The sequence below is a fragment of the Trachymyrmex cornetzi genome, unplaced genomic scaffold (genome assembly GCF_001594075.2).
Source record: "Trachymyrmex cornetzi isolate Tcor2-1 unplaced genomic scaffold, Tcor1.1 scaffold277, whole genome shotgun sequence".
In the NCBI taxonomy this organism is placed as follows: domain Eukaryota; kingdom Metazoa; phylum Arthropoda; class Insecta; order Hymenoptera; family Formicidae; genus Trachymyrmex; species Trachymyrmex cornetzi.
This window is the reverse complement of record NW_017297449.1, coordinates 219982-239300: the sequence shown is the minus strand read 5'-3', so window position 1 is coordinate 239300 and position 19319 is coordinate 219982. Positions and strand designations below refer to the sequence as shown.

Here is a 19319-nt window from a genome sequence, read left to right as displayed (position 1 = left end):
AGTTGCTTTTCGTTTTTCGTTGTTGGCGACACGACTTTGTCGTTGACAATGTTGACATATTGCTGGACGCCGTCGTGTCATCGACGTTGCCGTGATAAATGCCGGTTGAGATAGTTGCCGATATGTGTTCGTAACCAATTTGGCAGTACAGTCTTTCTTAACAGAATTTTCTAAGATTTTTACCTACACAATTTTATTACATCTCGAATATATGTGAAACGTAAATGTTCTGGTGCTCCGAATCACAAATTTCTCACATATTTCAACGAAATTCATCCAGACCAGATTTCCGTAAGTTCCTAGAGGTTAAAAGGTCTATTCTGTAACTCTTGTAATAACGACTGTAACTGCAGTTACATTAATGAAGAATTGCAAAATAGGCCCCTTAATATAATAAATTACGGTCTTTATCGGAATATCATCAATGAAGTGATAGTATCGCTATTTTTTAATTATTTATTTTATCTGTTTTCGATTAAATATAAGCAGGTACTTGAAAATTGTTGAAACCAATGGCTGTTACTTTCTATCAATTGAAAATGAAAATGGGACACTATTATGCAAAAGAAATTTGTCGTTGTCATTAGGGTATGGTGTAGAAAGAGTATATATTTATAAACTTGTAGAAATACACATCAAAAAATTGAAAATCTAGTTAATTGGCTCAGTAATATTGTTCAGAATATCATGGCCTTTATAGCCATTTCTATATGAAAGAAATTTTTCGATATAGTAAAGTACCCCTCCATTATATAAATTCAGGTGGTCACTTTGAAAATATATCAATCGTTTAATCAGACAAATTGTTGATTTTTTAAATATTTATTTTTATACATATGTATATTTTGCATCATTGTACTAATGAAAATGATGGATTTTTTTATAGTTTGGTGCTTAATTTATTTCATTCTGTACACTCGTTAAACAACTTGTTCAAACAAAATAATAGCAATTTAGTTTCAACAAACCTCTTGATGATCACATTGCGTATTGCCTTTTGCTCATTGTTAACTGCCTTATTTTTGAAATATTATGTAAAACGTGTAGAAGTATTATATAAATTTATGTTAAGAATATTTACCTTAACTGATTTTAGCTTTTGTTAAGAAAAGTACATATCAGTATGACACAAGTATTTCAGTAAAATAGTTGATTTGGAGAGACAAGTGACTCAATATTATACTGTAGATATGATACACATATTAATGTGGTTGATATATTATCAATATGTATAATATAATATTATATATTAGATATAGCGTAGAATTAGTATATGATACATGAATGAAATGATACGGATAATCAAGACCTCGATATCTTTAATGAAATCTGTACAAGAGTTTTATATAATAAAAAGGCATTTACTGTTTAATTGAAATTCATAAATATTGAAATAATATAGTATCACATGAGTGCCTTAAATTTCACAATGCCAAACTGTTTTTCTATTATGTATACTGTTAATGGAAACATATTTTATGCCTAAACAAATTATACTTTTGTTAAATAATTGTAGGAAAATACAGATTTAAAATAACGAAAATTAATTTTTTTTCAACATAAAGTGAAATGACAAATAATAAGCACATTTACTTATCTACGTATTAATTTAACTCTTACAATTAACTTTTTTTTATAGCTTTGTATAGCTCTTTAATGTACTGCTTTAATGTAATTAACTGCAAATTATTATAGATTATACTTGTAAAAGTTTTTTTTTTTTTTAAGAAACGAGTCACTCAATTAGTATACATTTTTCAAATAATATACTTTTCTAACTTTTTTTTCAAAATTTTAAATTTTGTAAAGGAGCAGAAATAATACTTGTTAGAATTATTGTATAAGAGGAAAATATTATTAATAAAAGTATTATTTGAGACAATGAGTAGTTGGCACAAAGCCTTTTCTCTTCGTTAATATTGGGGATCAAGGGTTAATCTTGAAGCAATTGATAATATTTTTGGTATGCAAAATTGAACACGTGTCCTTTAAATTATTGGACTAAATGTTTGGATAATTGTGTTGTATGTAACGCTTCAAATTGAGTCGATTGTGACTATTGAAATATTGTATGATAAATAGCTGGCACGTGACTTAAACAAGGCCTTAATCGCTTCAATGCATGAGAGGATGCATGGCGTGCAATATTACGATTAGATTACATATATCGTCAGAGGATACCGCTTATTTTTTATATTAGAAAACGACTACTGTAAGGGAAACATATTTGTATATTCTAGAAGATTTAGTATACAGGCAGGTCAAGGTTGTATTCGCTTTCGAATAGACTGGCGCCCGTTTGGAGAACCTTTTCCCATTAAGACAATCTGGTGAACACGCAATTCAATGGGCTTCTCACGGATAAATGATGTTTCACGAAGAATATTACGAGACGAGACTTCTACATGTACACGATGCTCGAATGCTTCATAATAGGTTTTGGTCTTTAATCAGGAAGTGAAATTTAATTTAGGTAAAATATAATATTACGCCTGTGTATATGTGTGTGTGTGTGCGTATGTGTGAAAATGAATGAGATTTATGCGCATTGCATAATCACAACCGATGTAGAAACGTTGAAGGCTAATACTTGTGTTCATTAACCGGCGTAATCTACATAAGTTTTTTGTTATCTGGAAAGTATCACATACAGCTTGATAGTCAGTGGTTAATCCGGTCAGCCTTGAAACTTTTTAAACTCTTATAGAAGGAAAGCCACCTGAGTTCCTAATTTGTAACTTTTATCTATGTTTTTATCGAACAATTTTATCTCACAATAAATACGTTAAAACGAAATAAATAAATAAAATAAATAATAATTAGCTTATTTTCATAGAAAATTATAACAAATTAAATCAAAGTTAATGCAAAATTATAAAAGTAAACATAATATCAAATTTATTCGTTCTTGTAGTATCATATTATGTGCAGTAGCAGTATTATATTTCTTATCTCTAATTCTTCATAACAATGTATACATAGAAAAAAAATGGTTGAATTAACTGGAATTCTGATGGAAAATGAACGATCCAGAATTTTTGTTAAATCTCTACTAGATTTCTGATTAAATTTACTAAATGTTGGTTATTTCAACTAGAATTTTAATAGATTTAACCAGAAATCTTGCAAATTTAACTAGAATTCTTGATCGTTCACTTTTTACCAGAATTCTAGTTAATTCAGCCAAACATTTTTTTCTTTATATGGTTTTGTAAGTTAACTTTTCAAAATAAATTAAAATATTTACATTAATTATCTATTATTATGTTATTACATACATTGTTTTAATGTTCTATGTATATTATATATTCAAATTTAATGAAAGCAAGGACTCCACAAATTTAAAATAATAAAAAGTAATAAAGATTGTGGTAGTCAACGCAATTAACAGTGCGATTATCTTGTATTTATTAAATTTATTCCATTAACCTTGATGTGATTTCGATGAATTATATTATGGCTGCGCTCATCGAAATCACATCAAGGTTAATGGAATAAATTTAATAAATATAAGATAATCGCACTGTTAACTGCGTTAACTCCCACAACCTTTATTACTTTTTATTATATTATATATTATTTTAATATTCTATGTACAATATGTATATTATTTCTTATTTTATTATTATATAAAAAATCTCTTAATATAAAATTAATATAGAATTAATTTTTTTTATTATAATATTATGTGTAAAAATATTATTTGAATTAATCATTTTTTTCAGATTTTTCTGTATAATTTAATATTAATAATTCTTTCTTTTTTAAATGAGATATTCTTATTTTTTTTTCATAAAAATTTATTAATACCTTGGTAAATAAGTAAATGATAAATAAATGACTTTCAATGTATATGCACTCCCATAAAATAATTTATTAAATACATGCGGTATTAGTATAATATAATACCAAATCGCGAATGTGTTAGTATATTGAATCTTTACTTGAAATAATAAAAAAAACTTGAAGAATAGTGTAGCCTAGTTTTAATAAATAATATGTAATTTTTTTCTACAAATGCATAAAGTAAAAAAATTTTACAATTTTTTTGTGGGATGTTATTGTAAATTAGTATTAAAAAATTTGGATTACAAATTATATGTATACACGGAATTCGCAATTTAAAATTTCTAATTTTTTATATGCATTCCAATTTTATATCTTTTTAATACAACTTTATGACTAAAAATATTAAAACGACGCTGAAATTTTTAACATTTTTTAAATGGATCTCAATAAATATTCTGTGGGGCATGCATATAACCGTATTGATTAACGTATTTTTCGTGATTCCTATGTAAAAAGTGCGAAGGTTAACAGCGACTTTTCCCCGACCAATGTAAGTTCGGTTCGTTATCCGGGTATATAAGGGGCACGACGGAACACGCGCACTTTCAGTCTACAGTCCGCTGGAAATTTGTAAGCGCGAGAGAGCTTTGAGGTACATTTAACGGGATAGTAAATTTTGTACATAAAGTGTAGCTTCTATGAATTAGAGTGACTTCACGGAGAGAGAAAAAAAACAAATACGCATGTTCAGCGAAACCCGTTTCTCTCCCAGTGAAAGTATTCACCTTTGTACACATATCGCTCTCCATCCACGATCGTTTATTGTTGCGATTGCGGTTTTTCTATGGTAACTTTAACATACCTTTATCAAGTGCACAATACGAGATATAACATAATCGTTCGAGAGCTATATTTATGATAAATTATATTATGTCGACGTGTGTGTGTGTGGGTGTGGGCGAGGGTGTGTATGTGCTTCCGTGAATATTTAAGTACATGTAACATCACATATATGGTCCTGATAAAACATCATTGATTCATTCAGAGCAATCAGGAAGAATTAATCGCTATGTTTATATATGTTTACATAGCATAATTTTGAGACTTTAAATTTTAATTACATAAGAAATAAAACAATTTTTTAATTTTTAGATAAATTAATTTAATGTGATAAAATGTAAATTGCAAGATCTCTTTCTTTAATTTTATAATTTTATATCTAATCGGTTATCTATTCGTTATACATTTTTATGCATAGTCATTATAAATAAAAGCCTTTGTCATTATAGATATTCGTTATAGATAAAAAGCTTTTATCTATTAAATAAAAATATATTATATTTATCTTTTTAGAAAATAGAACGCTAATGGTGCTATTTTCAGCTTTGCATCATAACATTCTTACTATAATATGTATGGAATATTTTTTGAAAATATTTTTGAAAATATATTTAAAATGTTTAAATATGTATTTAAATTTGTAAACGTTTTTTAAATAGTGAAATAGTTAATAATAAGTACATTTTATAATTGATTATTGAACTTTTAAATTATTAAAAATAACATAGCTATAATATTTTAACTTTACGTAATGTAACTTTACATATGTGTTATGTACAAGTATAAATGCTTGGAAGAAACGGGAAACATTGATTTATTTATTGTTCGATGTGACATGGAATCATCTAGGGTAAACTCGGGTATGATGACCATAGTTTTTTAAAATGCATAAAACATACATTTATTCTTGTTACTTTTTAACAATATTTGGGATATTACTTTCACTGAAGCTTAAAGTAACAAATACTATCGAAATTAAAGAGAAAGTACTTAACAGAACTTTAATTTTATCTCAAAATATTACAAAGTATGCATTGGCCATCTTATCTGATTTTTGGGGAAAAGATGGTCATGTGTGTGTGTGTGTGTGTGTGTGTGTGTGTGTGATATTAAGAAAGATAGCCCCCCATAGTATTTATAAATAAATAATGAAAATCAAAGTATTAATTATAGGTCACTTTGCAATTTTCCTACTTTTATTGTGTACGTAATGTTGATTATGGCAGCTTAACTGTAATTTATTAGACATTGTAACAGTTTTTAGCAGACACGTGCAAAACTTTGCAGATAGTCGAAAGATAAAATATTAGATAATATTTATAATATTGTTATTTTGAACAGTGTACTTATATGAACTACTGTAAATATTGATTATCTTTAAGAATGACTATAAAAATCCATTATTTATCAATTATTGGAGAAATGGCCTATGGCCATCTTTTCCGTATGGCCATAATACCCTAGTTTACCCTATATGTTTCCATTAATATAAATTATACAAACGATTTTAAATTAATTTATATTAAAAATATTTCTATGTAACATCTCTGCAATCAAAAAATTCCCGTCTTTATCTATTCGTCTTGTGCACATTTATTTACATTATTAATTATTAAAAATTTATTTGTTCGTTGTTTTGTCTATGAAGCTGACTTGATTCAGGATGGCTACTGAAGCTGATCGCAGGAAGAAAAGAACCTATATCGATCGGCTACACAAATTAGCCTCGAGACGCGTACCGATCTTAGCATGGTTACCGAAATATAACTCGGAAAAATTCCTTAGCGATATTATAGCCGGCATAACAGTTGGTCTTACTGTTATGCCACAGGGACTTGCATATGCAACATTGGCTGGTTTGGAACCACAAGTATGTAAGATAAACATGTTTTTCTTACCAATGCTCATCTCTTATGCAGATCGAGCATGTTATTAATGTCGTGTTTGTTTACAGTATGGTCTTTACTCGGCATTTATGGGTGCAATAGTTTACGTGCTATTCGGCTCCTGTAAAGATATTACAATTGGTCCTACCGCACTCATGGCATTAATGACTCACGATTATGTGCAAGGGAAAAATGCTGATTTCGCCATACTTCTCGCATTCTTATCGGGTTGCCTGCAGTTACTAATGGCATGCTTACGCTTAGGTATGCTGACTCAAACGAATAAGAAAATGCTTTATTTTAAGTGAACATCGGATATGCGATAGAAAATAAAATTTCAAGTGAAAAAAGTATTTTCATTCAGAAATGCGCAAGGTAAGACTTACGCAAGGTACGCAGGCTATGAGCAAGGTTACTGGAAATTAAAAAATTTCCAAGTAAATTCAAGACTATTTTGTGCTAGTTTTGCACACATCCTTGTTGTTGTATTATTTGATTGATATCTCGAATGATATAGGTGTTATTTGTTTGCGTTTAATATAAACAACAATTTTGTAGGTGTACTTGTAGATTTTATCTCGATACCAGTCACTGTGGGCTTTACTTCAGCGACATCCGTCATAATCGTTGCTTCGCAATTGAAAGGATTGTTAGGTTTAAAAATTTCGTCTCAAGGATTTGTGGATACTTTAATTAAAGTTTTTCAAAATATTGGTAACACGAGTCTCTGGGATACTGGGATGAGTATCTCTTGCATCGCAATTCTATTGTTGTTTAGGGTAATTAATGAATCTTTATATAAATCTTTGTTCAACATTTGTATTATATCTGGTATATTCTCTTTATAAAAGTCTCATACAATTTACAGAAAATGAAGGATGTTAAATTACATGTCATTAGTAAGAAGTCAGTGAATTATCAACGTATAATTGCGAAAGCGATATGGCTGATCTCTACGGCGCGGAACGCCATTGTCGTTGTCACTTGCTCGGTTATTGCTTACAAATATGATTCGTCCGAATCTGGATCTCCGTTTATTCTAACGGGTCCAGTGAGATCTGGTCTTCCACCATTCAGCCTGCCACCTTTTTCCACACAAGTAAATAATCAGACTCTTACCTTCACGCAAATGTGTTCCGAATTGGGTACTTCCATAATATTAGTGCCGATAATAGCTGTGCTCGGTAATGTAGCCATAGCTAAGGCCTTTATGAATGAAGGAAAAGTTGATGCTTCCCAAGAACTTTTGACACTCGGAATCTGTAACGTTCTTGGGTCCTGCGCGAGTTCTATGCCAGTTACAGGATCGTTTAGTAGATCAGCAGTAAATCATGCGAGTGGTGTGAAGACGCCAATGGGTGGATTATATACTGGAATTCTGATTTTACTGGCCCTTAGGCTACTCACGCCATATTTCTATTTCATTCCAAAAGGTAGCAAAGCACTTTAATGGTAGCGCGCAACATACAACAAAAATGCCAATTTGGCGTAATTATTATCCTCTTTTTCAGCTTCATTATCGGCCGTGATCATTTGCGCGGTAATATACATGATAGAGTACGAGGTTGTGAAACTGATGTGGAAATCGAGCAAAAAGGATCTCATACCGATGTTTGTTACTTTTTTGTTTTGTCTCATCATTGGTGTAGAATATGGTATTTTATCGGGGGTTGCTATAAATTTGGTGTTCCTATTGTATCCTTCCGCAAGACCTACAGTTCACGTCGACAAATACACGGTAGTAGCAAAAAACTGAATTTAAACAGAGGAATCCTTTCTCTTTTTCTTTTTTCACTGCTCTAAGTCGTTAGTTGTAGAACTGTGAATAAGTTCAATATTCATTGGCTCATTCTTTTCCAAAATATATACGATTTTACTGCTCACGCATCAAAATATTACTAATAATATTTTGATAAAATTAATTCTACATTTGTTATAGACTGATTGTGGTGCAGAATACTTACTGGTTACTCCAGGAAACAGTTTATATTTCCCAGCTGTCGATTTTATAAAGAAATCGGTTGGTAATGCTGGTATAAAGCAAGGATCTAGTCAAATACCGGTTGTTGTTGATTGCAGATACATTTTAGGGGCAGATTTTACAGCTGCTAAGGTAACATTTTTTTGGAAAATTGAATATAATTTAATAAGTAACATTCATCTCACATTAGATTTTTAAATCTCGTTACAGATTACGTTAGATTTTTGTCATCTGTTTAAGCTACTTTGATATAATAATTACTCAATATATAAATTAAAATTTCAGACTCTATATGTTATTTATGTATTATGATTTTTCATCTTATCCGATACAATCAGATATACTTTGTTCTTAAATTATAAAATTGGTTGTTATGATATTAACATTATAAAAATCGAATACGTCTCACACACACACACACGATAGCGAATATGTGTTAAAGCAATATTATTAAATTAGAAATTATGCCACATTTATATATTGTTTTTTTTTTTTTCGAATTTAGGGTATGAAAACATTGATCAATGAATTTAGTAGTCGCAAACAGGGATTGTATTTTTACAATCCAAGATCTGATGTGGTTACTGTTTTGAAAGGTGCCTGCGGCGATGAATTTCAATACGTTTCGACTCAGGAAGAGCTCTCTTATCTGTTATCAACGGTGCAAGGTAATTAAATTATTTAATATAATCGTAGTGTGAAACAATAATAATATTAAGTGTGATAATTATTTGAAAAAGATGACATTTTATTGACTATTTTGATTTATAAATGCAGAATGTCTGGTAATAGACATACATCTCTTATGAGCCCTCTCACTTTTAATTTTATATTAAGGTTGATAGTGTGCGAAGGTAGCGATGGAGTTCATGTTTACTTTTAAATTTTTTATTCACACATTGAGATTATATATAAAATGTATATCTACATCTTTGCATTTTTTAAAATTTGGTTATATCAAGCTCATGATTTAGAAAATTTTAAAACGTTATATCTCAGAGATCAAAAATATCTTTTATTTATTTCAACATGATTGGAGTGACAAGTGATTCAGGATTTTATTATCTATTATACGATATATATTAAAATCAGAGTAATTCATGAGATATTACGTTTTATAAATATTTATAACTTATAAGTATTACAATTTTAAGAACGTTTTATTTTTATATCTAAGAAAAATTGATATATTGTCTTATTTCCAGACAAATCTTCGCAACAACTTCTTGAGCAAACACATGACAAATTACATGCATCGTTAACATTAAATAATTCGGAGATGATTCACAGAAATGCGCGTGGTTCCTGCCATGAACTTAGTGAGGTGACGAGTACACTTTTACATGCAACTGCAAGTTAAAATTGAATTTCATTTCTATATTAATAAAAAACAAAGTTTATTAAACAGTATGTTACATATAATTTTTATTTAAATGATATTAAGCACACAAAACAATAAATTAAAAGCGACATAGAAATAAAGAATGGAAGCTTTATTCTTACTTCTTATAATTTACAAAATAATTTTATATAATTTAGAAGCTATAAATAATTCTGCTGCTCGACCTAAACATTATTTTCCTGATGTATATATAATTATTCAATCTCATCTTTATATATATACATGTAATACATAGAAATTTACGAAGTACAGTCTTAGTTGGCACTTGCACTACTATTGCATATATAATCGTTAACAAAGAATTGTATCACACAATGTAGTGAAGGCACACAAGAGTCCATCACCAGAAGAATTATTTGTTGTTATGAAAAAACTTGTGTATTCGTTGTAAAACGTGTATATTCGACGTAAATGTAATTATTACAAATGTAGCATCATAATAATACTCAAAAATATTGCACTCTAAATCATTTCTCATTGTCTAGTCGATTTCTATTTAATAAGAAATGATGTATTCATGTATCAATTGATGAAATGATTTGTTCGTACTATTTCTCTTTTGTGCTTTCTCATACATTTATGGAAATTACAAATCCTCAAATTCACATATTTTCTCATTTTACTATTGGGCGGTATAATAAAATTATATTTTTTCGCATAAATTTAACATGGAATCTAAAGCCAAAATAAAATAATCGGTTCTTCTGCATCAATTTTCAATGTGATACATATAATATCCTAATATATTTGGAATGTTTCCATATAAAATGATTCTAGTGATCCTGAAGTTCTTTTTATTGATAATACTTTAGAGGCTTTCTTTTGAAGGTATTATCTTCAGAGATAAATTATTTGCGAATGGTTTGTGTATCAATGCACTCCTCGCCTTGATGAAGTGACCGACAAGATTGACGAAACGTTGGCATTAGTAATGGATCACGATCTGGTAATAACCCGCAAATCACTTTTGGCAGTTCTTTTCATTATTATTTTATCTCATAGTGTTAATTTCTTTATTCTTGAATGAATTATATAAGAATTCTTAATTATTTTTTATACGCGGAAAAATTGTACAAATTATTTCCATTAATTCATTAGAGTTTCATACAAAATTTATACTTAAGACACGTTCAGTAAAGACCAGAGACAATGTCCGTTACTTTTCCACGTTTCCCAATCAGCGAAGATGTTGTATTTCTTCGACTAATTAGATTTTCTTTAATTGGCTGATTTCCCGAATATTTGCCCGCGTTGAAACGATTCTTTCCAAGACCAAATGTATCGTATGTTCGCCCAGCAAAAATTCCTGATTCGTTCGGTCTGCTAGTGAACTTATTATTGATTTTATCTTTTTGGCAAAAGGAATTGTGTCTTATGCCATTTTTTGATAATATTATCGGTGAGTCTTCCGATGAGTTAGTTTCGCCCTTGCTTCTCGCATAATTTAACTCGTTATGATAATTCCATTCGCGAGTTCTCTGTTCCTCGTAGAATTCGTCGCTTTTTAATTGCTTATTGTTAACATGATACAGTTCATCGTTCTTCATATCTCTATTTCTAGAAACGAGATTATCTCGCTTTCCTTGTTGATCAAATTCTGAAGAATTACTACAAAAATCATCAGATTTGATTACTCTTGATCTTGCCGACTGCTTCTCGTTGCGGGATTTGGTCGCTTTTGTCTGACGTTTATTCCCGTTCCATTGATTTTGCTCTTGTGTAATAACAATATCGACCATCGAGTCTAGGCCTTCGTCAATCCTATCCAAGGACTTCGTTATCAAACTGGGAGACTTTGGTGCGTCGATTGATCGCGGTCGTCTCGTGACAACAGGCTTCAAATTAAAATCCGTGAAGTAAAAAAGACCGCTATCGCTTTCTCCTTTCGATGAGCATTGATCTCTCTTTGACACGTGATGAGAGATGTGATGAAAAGATTCCGATCTACGCATTTTAAATCTGGAAGAATCAGTCAGCAGTGACACCTGCTCCTGTTTACCAAGATTCTCGAAGTCGTTTGATCTCTCATAATTCTGTAGGCTCCGATGCTCGTCGAAAGAATTTAAACTTTCAAATTTTCTGATACGACACTCCACTCTACTCCCCGACCGTCTCGATCGTGGACTGGACACATTTGACTCGAAGTAATCGTGACTAGCGGAGCGACGTAAATATTTCCTCTTTTCTATCTCGCTTCTATATTTAGAACTATGCCGATGAATCATCCGTTGATCAGCCGATCGTCCGGAGGACGTCTCGAATCCCTTGGGAATAGATTCGAATTGTCTGTAAACATCGATTTGTTTATTAATCGGCCTGACATCCGTAATAATATTTGCTTTCGAAGCATCGTAATTTCTCAAAGTTTTTCTATCTTTTATATCATTATCTTCGAAATGATGCAAATCATCGAGACTCTTTCTAAATTTAACATCGATACGATTCGAGCCTATCAATATAGTATCGCTTTTGGTTTGTTTCTGCAAGTGATCCTCATTAATAATTCTCATCTGTCCGTCATAGATTTGATGTTTGCTGTTATACTTGAGTTTGGAAGCGCTTAGCAATGAATCGCTGCCGTCACCGAGAGTTTCTTCCTCGACTTCCTCGTCGTGGGAGTTGTACATCTCTGCATGATCAGCGAAGTCGCAATGCCTAGCGGACATGATGGCTGATATGCACGGCGTTGCCCTTCGTGGCGGTTGTGGATGTAGAATAGCCGGTACTATCGCCTCTTCCACATCTGGTCCCTTTACAACGATCTTAACACTGCCTTCCATCGATGACTTTGATGTTTTGCGCAGCCCAAGACTCAATTTCTTCGTGCCATCCGAATCAGTACTACAATCTTGATCATTGCCGAAATAAGTCACTTGCTCACTTTTTATCTGATTTTGAAACGCGTTAGAGCCCGTATTCGATTTTAGTATCTTCAAATCCGTATATTGGTCTCTCTTGGGTACTTTGTCGTACATATAACTCTCAGAGTTATTCAACGAGACCTTGGAATTCGATCGGTATAATTTATTTTTATCCGATTCTTGCTTATTACGGACAGTTTCTTGATTGTTATTAGCACGATGATTCAGTTCTTGAGTTTTGTCGCTGAATTCTTCCTCAGCGTCTTTCACTATGATCCTCAGCTCCTCGATCACGTCATCTATCGTTGTTTCCTGATCGTTACTTTGCACAGGTGAGGCTTTCTGCCGATTGATTCTTGCTTGATGCTTCGTATCTTCAGGACTGCTGGATCTCTCCGAAGAGCTGATACCTTCATCCTCCGCGTTCGAAGATACTTTTGGGCTTTTGGCAGCAATAAGAATCACCGGCGTGGATTTATCTCGTTCTTCCAAGTTGCAATCATTTCGTTTCTCTAATTGCATCTGCAAAAGCGATACCTTTTTGCTGAGTACCCTGCAAGTTTCTTCCGCCCGCGTCACCCTGCGCTGCAGAGCGTCCACGTCGACACAATTGTGCGCCCATCTCTGAACTTCCTTGTGCAGTAAATCAGTTAAAGCGTCCTCTTCGCGTCCGTCAAATTCCCTAAGCCATTCCTGAAGTACCTGCGGCTCTAAACCAGCTTCGCAGGCCTCAGCCTAAAAGAAAGCGAAATATTTGTATTCTGATACGGAAATAATGGAGACAAATGTTATAAGACGACTATATTATTATCCGATATATCGAACAAAGGCTTTAAATGTAAATAGTAGGACTCAAACAAGGAGCAATTTTCAGTTTAATACAAGATGACAGCTATTTAGTTTCCCCCGATTGTCACTCTGGACGTGAAAGGATTAAACAAAAGTAAAAACAAAATGAATGTATGGTGGATATTTTACTGTATTTCTTACCTGAATGTATAACTTGGTTTGCGTGCGGGGTGCAGATTTCAGAAAAGCGTTTAGAAACGAAACTCCTGCAACCCTCAACGCAATGGCTGCTCTCGGGGCTAAAAGAGCGCCTGCTAAAAATCGAAATCTCCCTCCTTCTCCGTATTTGAGTCTCAGAGTCGATACCGCTTCCGAAACAGCCGCGTGTCCACCTGGTGCTTGGCACACTTTCGTCAAGAGCTGCAAAGCAATGAAATATATTCTTTTAGAAAATAAAATATAATACACAGAAGATATTGAAGACTCGCAATGTATGCTGAATGTGTTTGCTGAAGAAAAGACAAATTTGAAATTTGTCAAAACATTCACGCGGGAGATTGTGTACTTGGAACCTGATTATTTATTATTTCGTCACTATAAATGGATGTTCTTATTATACAGTCGTAGATTTACAGAATTTGTGATCACGTGTCGCGTGTAATTATCTGCCTCGACTAGACAACTGCTGATTGTATCGCACGATATCCGCTCGCAAGGTATTAATAGTATACACATCTCGAGAACCGGAAAATAAAAAACAGATCCAACGTCATCCACGTAACATGCGGGTATATGTATATATAAGTTTGTAAACGAAGCCAATGCTCTCGATCGAATAACATTCGGCGGATAAACGATAAAAACTGGTTTCGACGGTGAGCACCTTCGAAATAACGGCGCCGCCGCCTGTCGAGCGTATCTCCTCTGCTCGAAACACGCGTTTACGACTCCATCTTGACGACTGAGAAAAAATGACCAAATTACCGGGAGCATTAACTTATCGCGTAAGATGAAGTGACCCACTAGCACTTAATTTTATTGGTAACTGTAATTTCTTTATTTCCTTCATGAGTGAATTTTTATCACTTTCGTATACACAAGTATATCGAGTTACTGTTATCATAATTGTATCCGTAACCGCAATTCGTATCGAGGTGTAAACACTTCAAGTAGCACAATTACACAAGATATGACGATGTCTCATAGATATCAAAATAGACGTCACTATTGTCTTCTGACATTAATCCGCTACTTGAGACGAGCAGTGTTCCGCTTTTATGTGCAGAAATTAAAAAATGAACTTATTAAATATATACGTAATATGATTGTATTAAATAATATATGCGTAATTTTTATTAATTATACTCATATACATATACTTGGCAAAAATATATCGGATCTGGGAATGTAAATTGAACAGGTAAGAAAATGATATAAAAGCTCGTGAAATGAAGAATCTCGCGTTATTTCACGACAACGTGCCGACGTTCGCGCGACGCAGTACCAAGTACACGCAGCAGCTCTGTAATCGATTCTTTTTATCTAACGGTATCGCGACGCTTCGCGAGCGGAAGTGACGATTGTTACCTGAAGAGCCAGAACTCGGGACCGGTTGAGGCTACTGGTCAGACAGACCGCGAGAGCTAGGAGGCCAGGTTGCGCCTGCACTAATAGCCGCGGTGCATCGGCGCATCGTTCGCCGCATGCCGCCAGGCATTCCACGCACCCCAATTCGTCCAGGGCAGCCCTTCTGGTACCGATCCTAGGTCCGGTCTGCCCCGAATTCGGGGGTGAACTTTGAGCTAGTTGAACGCCGCGTAAAGTTTCCAACAGCAGGGTCATTCCATCCGCCGGCGGCGAGGCGAACTCTTGCACGAAGCTGAAAACAACCAAAAATCATCACTTGTCACAAGAATATTCGACATCTTGTATAATCGTAACGAGAGATATAGCGAAATTTTCTTCTTTTATTTTTCTTTAATACTTCCGCGTTCTTAACATCTGTGTCGCCTATTGTTTTTATTATTTTATATTTACTACGTGATTATACACATAATCATAAATATATTTTCTTGCGGATAAAAATGGAAATTCAATTATTAAAAATAGAAATACTGTTTGTGTGTGACATCTATAAAGAATATATGTATACATATATATAACACGTACACACAAATTTCTTTTAATAAATATATTTTAATATTATTCATTAAAAGTCAAAAGAAATAAAGAGAAAATCAGAATCTAAATCTACATAATTATCTAATATACGTATACACATATTCAGCTTTTTTTGGATCTTCTCTTTAGTAATAAGATTAAAGTCACTGATATATGGCACGTCAAAATAAAATGAATTTTTGAAAAATCCAAATTTAAGAAACTAATTTTTAGAAGTAAGAAAACGAAAAATCATTTCGCAACAAACTTTGCAAAAATTTTTTAATTGTCAAAAACCTATTTAATACTAGAAAATACATAGAGATGGAATACATAAGCGACTCGGTCATTCTGCATGTTTGAATCATGACTCTGCCATTGAACGTACATCATTTCAGATATTAAATGTTTACGACTAAGAAGATTTCTCATCTAAACTTCAACATACCGGTAGTTACGCCAATGAATACTGGTTGTAATAACATTCTTATGTTTTGAATAAAAATCGTCACATAAGCGTTGAAGATATGAAAATATAAAGAAAAAAGATAGTAATTACATAATTACGGAGCTTCTCGCTCGACAAGAAAACCGATCCGGTTTATGCGCGTGTAGCTCAGCGAATTTTTTTTTCTGAGATTGTCACCACGAGAGCGAAGAGGACGACTTCGTGATTGAACGAAGGAATCGATCATCATCGCTCCTGAATATATTAACAAAGACATTACAAGAGAGACCTGTCCAAGCTGTTGCGGGACAGCTTTTTCATCACTTGTCACTCGATAAGAATCAAAGTATCATTTCCTCGAAAATACTATCAGTTATATAAGTTATATTAACATCATTGAATAAATAAGGCTTCCTCTTTCTCTATATCTATATCTCTCTGTAAGACTAGCTACAGAGAAGTAAGACTCATCTCGTTCGTTTAACTTAAAACAAATGTTGTGTTATCGAATAGTTAGTAGATATTTTAAATCGTCAAAAGTCGGTAAAAGACTCGACAATTTTACATATAATGTTATATAAATCGAGTGTTATTAACGTTTCTCTGATCGATCCGAGTGTCCTTTTACGAAGTCTTTATACAATTCAGCAGGAGAGCAACGTGAGATGGTTTCCCTTTACAACTACCCGCAACGCCTTAAGGTAAACAGGTGTAAGGACGGGAAAGTACACGTTATACCTGTCACGCAGTGACAAGTCCATACTCGTGCGAGTATTCGTAATTTTTTCCGATTTTGTGGAAATGATGCGCATCGAATCTATCGTAATTGCGCTAAGGTACTTTTGAACTTCCTCCGATCGGTTTAATTTTCTTAATAGCACTGCTTAGAAGACACGCGATGGCGTAATAAAAGAGATGGCACAGAGAAGAGGCATCTCGTCTTTGTACGTGTTACGACAGTTATGTTGCTTGAATTGTGCACGAATAATCGCAAGTTGTATGAAGAAAATTTCTATCATTCGCTGATTAAGAGAAAAGTAGATATTATTGTGTCTATCTTTTTTTTAGAAAAATAAAATGCCTTTAATTCCTACGAGATTCTGCACGAACCTCTTTATCCGCAATGTTATTTCCTCGCGAGATGTTGAGCCGAAAAGAAAATTCTGCATTACCTTAAGTAGCGCATATTTTCACCGATAGCAAATGTTCAAAGAGATTCCATCGAAAATTAAAAATTCAATCGCGCGAAGAATTCTATGCATTTTATCATGCTATACCAAATTTAGCATGAGTATCCCGTTGCAGCATTGTCAAGCATCGCATTCAGGACCAAAGAAGGACCATACTGCTTCACGTGCCATTTATAGCATCGTTGCGCAACATTCCGTTATTCGCCAACCAACATGTAGCGGCAAACAAGAGAGAGAGAAAGAAAATGATACACATAAACCGTAAATTAAGTGCCGTCATAACCAATTGACATGTTTTTTGGCTAATAAGAAGCTGTGAATTCGTTGTTGCGATTGAAGGTAGAAATGAGCATCGAATGTTTGAAGGCAAGAGGATTAATGTATACTTTGCCCTCGTTAAAAAAATGGCAACGTCATATAGTGATTCATTTTTTGTGGCTTTGAGTATATAATACGGTATAAAGGAAAAAGATGTAAACAAATTTATATACAGAATGTCTTATTTTAATTAACTCACTTGAATATCTTGATAAAAAAGAAATCTTTGATAAGAAAGAAATGACAACGTGAAATAAAACTACATCTTTTTAAGTGGAATCTTGATGTTTTTTATAATGTAATTCTCACAAATATCAATGGCGAAACAGCGATTCATGAGTATATATCGATTTTTATAAAACATCGAACAAAAAGTAAGGTGATATTTTAATAAAAATATGTTTCTAACAGTATTACTTGAATCGTATTACTTTGAATAAAATATATAAAAGTATATTAAAGAAAATTAAGTAGTTATATTACAATAATAGTAGTTAGAGGTGTTAGTGAAAAAAGATAATATCAGTACGGGGAGTATCTTTATTTAACTTTCGCAACACATATCTCACCTCCACATACCCCTTCAATTATCATGTTCACTTGGCACATTTTCGCGCAGAAAAAACAATCCTGAGAAGTACGCCTCGTTACCTCATCCCATGAAACAATTCCTGACTATTGAACGAAAGTATAATCGCTGATTATTACATAATAGACCCACTACATAATAGAGTTTGCAAAGAATCGAGCATTAATAATGCTGTTGGAGAATATTCGAAAGCGAATGATTTGAATGTTTAGTATAATATATATATATATGCTAAGGCACCCGGCCTTACGATACGACGCATAACTCGCCGAAAAAATATATCGAAATGGGCTTTGTCTAGACGGAAATTGCTATAAACAGCTCACACATATGTGCGTGTGTGTGTGTGTGAGTGACACGCAGTGAATCGAATACACGGGACATGCAAATGAGTGTTAAATGCCTCTTATATCGCTGCGGTCGACGTCTCTCGCGTTTAACGACAAAGGAAGGCAAGAGGAGAAGAAAAAGACAGCGGTTCTTCCCTCTTAACAATGGATGCATTATGTTACCGGCGTATTATGCATAATGCGCGAGGTATCGCGATACCAGAGGTATAGCGCAGTACGTGCACGAAATACAAAGGATCCGCCTTTGTTGCTCGCACCGTAAAAATGTCCACGACGACCGCGTTTGGATGCGGAGAAAACGAAAGCTTCGAAGACACGATGAGAGTGACAGTAAAAGAGAAAAACGAGCGTGATGCAGCCGCGACAGTCATGCCCAAATATATAAGCTATCTTGATATTTAATAGGCCGGTATTCATAGTCCATTCTTATTTCAAGACTGTCTTAAGTAATGTTTTAAGATGCTAATATGGGCCCTCTGACCAAGAGGTTAGCGCGACATCTTAAGACTGTACTTAAGACAGTCATAAATATAAGAATTGACTTACGAATTCCGGCCACAGATCCATCTTTTCTTCCAAATAATTTTTGTTTTCTCATTTTTTCCCTTATATTGTGCAGTTTCTTGACAATTAGCATTTCGTGTAAGGATCGAGATGGTGCATAACGAAAAGATCAATTGACTGGATGAAACCTATACTGGAGCAACTTATATTCC

The 19319-nt window shown here is 33.1% G+C and overlaps 2 protein-coding genes across 3 annotated transcripts in view; one reads left to right on the top strand and one right to left on the bottom strand.

Annotated features, from left to right (window-relative positions):
* The first annotated feature begins 82 nt into the window (after positions 1-82).
* On the top strand, positions 83-9990 carry LOC108762149 (sodium-independent sulfate anion transporter). The gene is made up of 10 exons (XM_018509011.1): positions 83-291; positions 2288-2473; positions 6278-6499; positions 6584-6779; positions 7074-7294; positions 7384-7948; positions 8027-8253; positions 8455-8628; positions 9002-9164; positions 9702-9990. The coding sequence occupies exons 3-10, from the start codon at positions 6293-6295 to the stop codon at positions 9854-9856; spliced, it is 1908 nt and encodes a 635-aa protein (XP_018364513.1). The 5' UTR covers positions 83-291; positions 2288-2473; positions 6278-6292; the 3' UTR covers positions 9857-9990.
* A 991-nt stretch (positions 9991-10981) lies between these two features.
* mwh (multiple wing hairs) overlaps positions 10982-19319 on the bottom strand; it is a 37259-nt gene continuing 28921 nt past the window's right edge. For both annotated transcript variants that reach the window (XM_018508993.1, XM_018508994.1), the window contains exons 4-6: positions 15136-15427; positions 13750-13968; positions 10982-13494 (exon numbers count right to left, since the gene is read on the bottom strand). In XM_018508993.1, coding sequence (XP_018364495.1) covers positions 11029-13494; positions 13750-13968; positions 15136-15427 — 2977 coding nt within the window. In that variant the 3' untranslated portion in view covers positions 10982-11028. The remainder of the gene's footprint in view (positions 13495-13749; positions 13969-15135; positions 15428-19319) is intronic.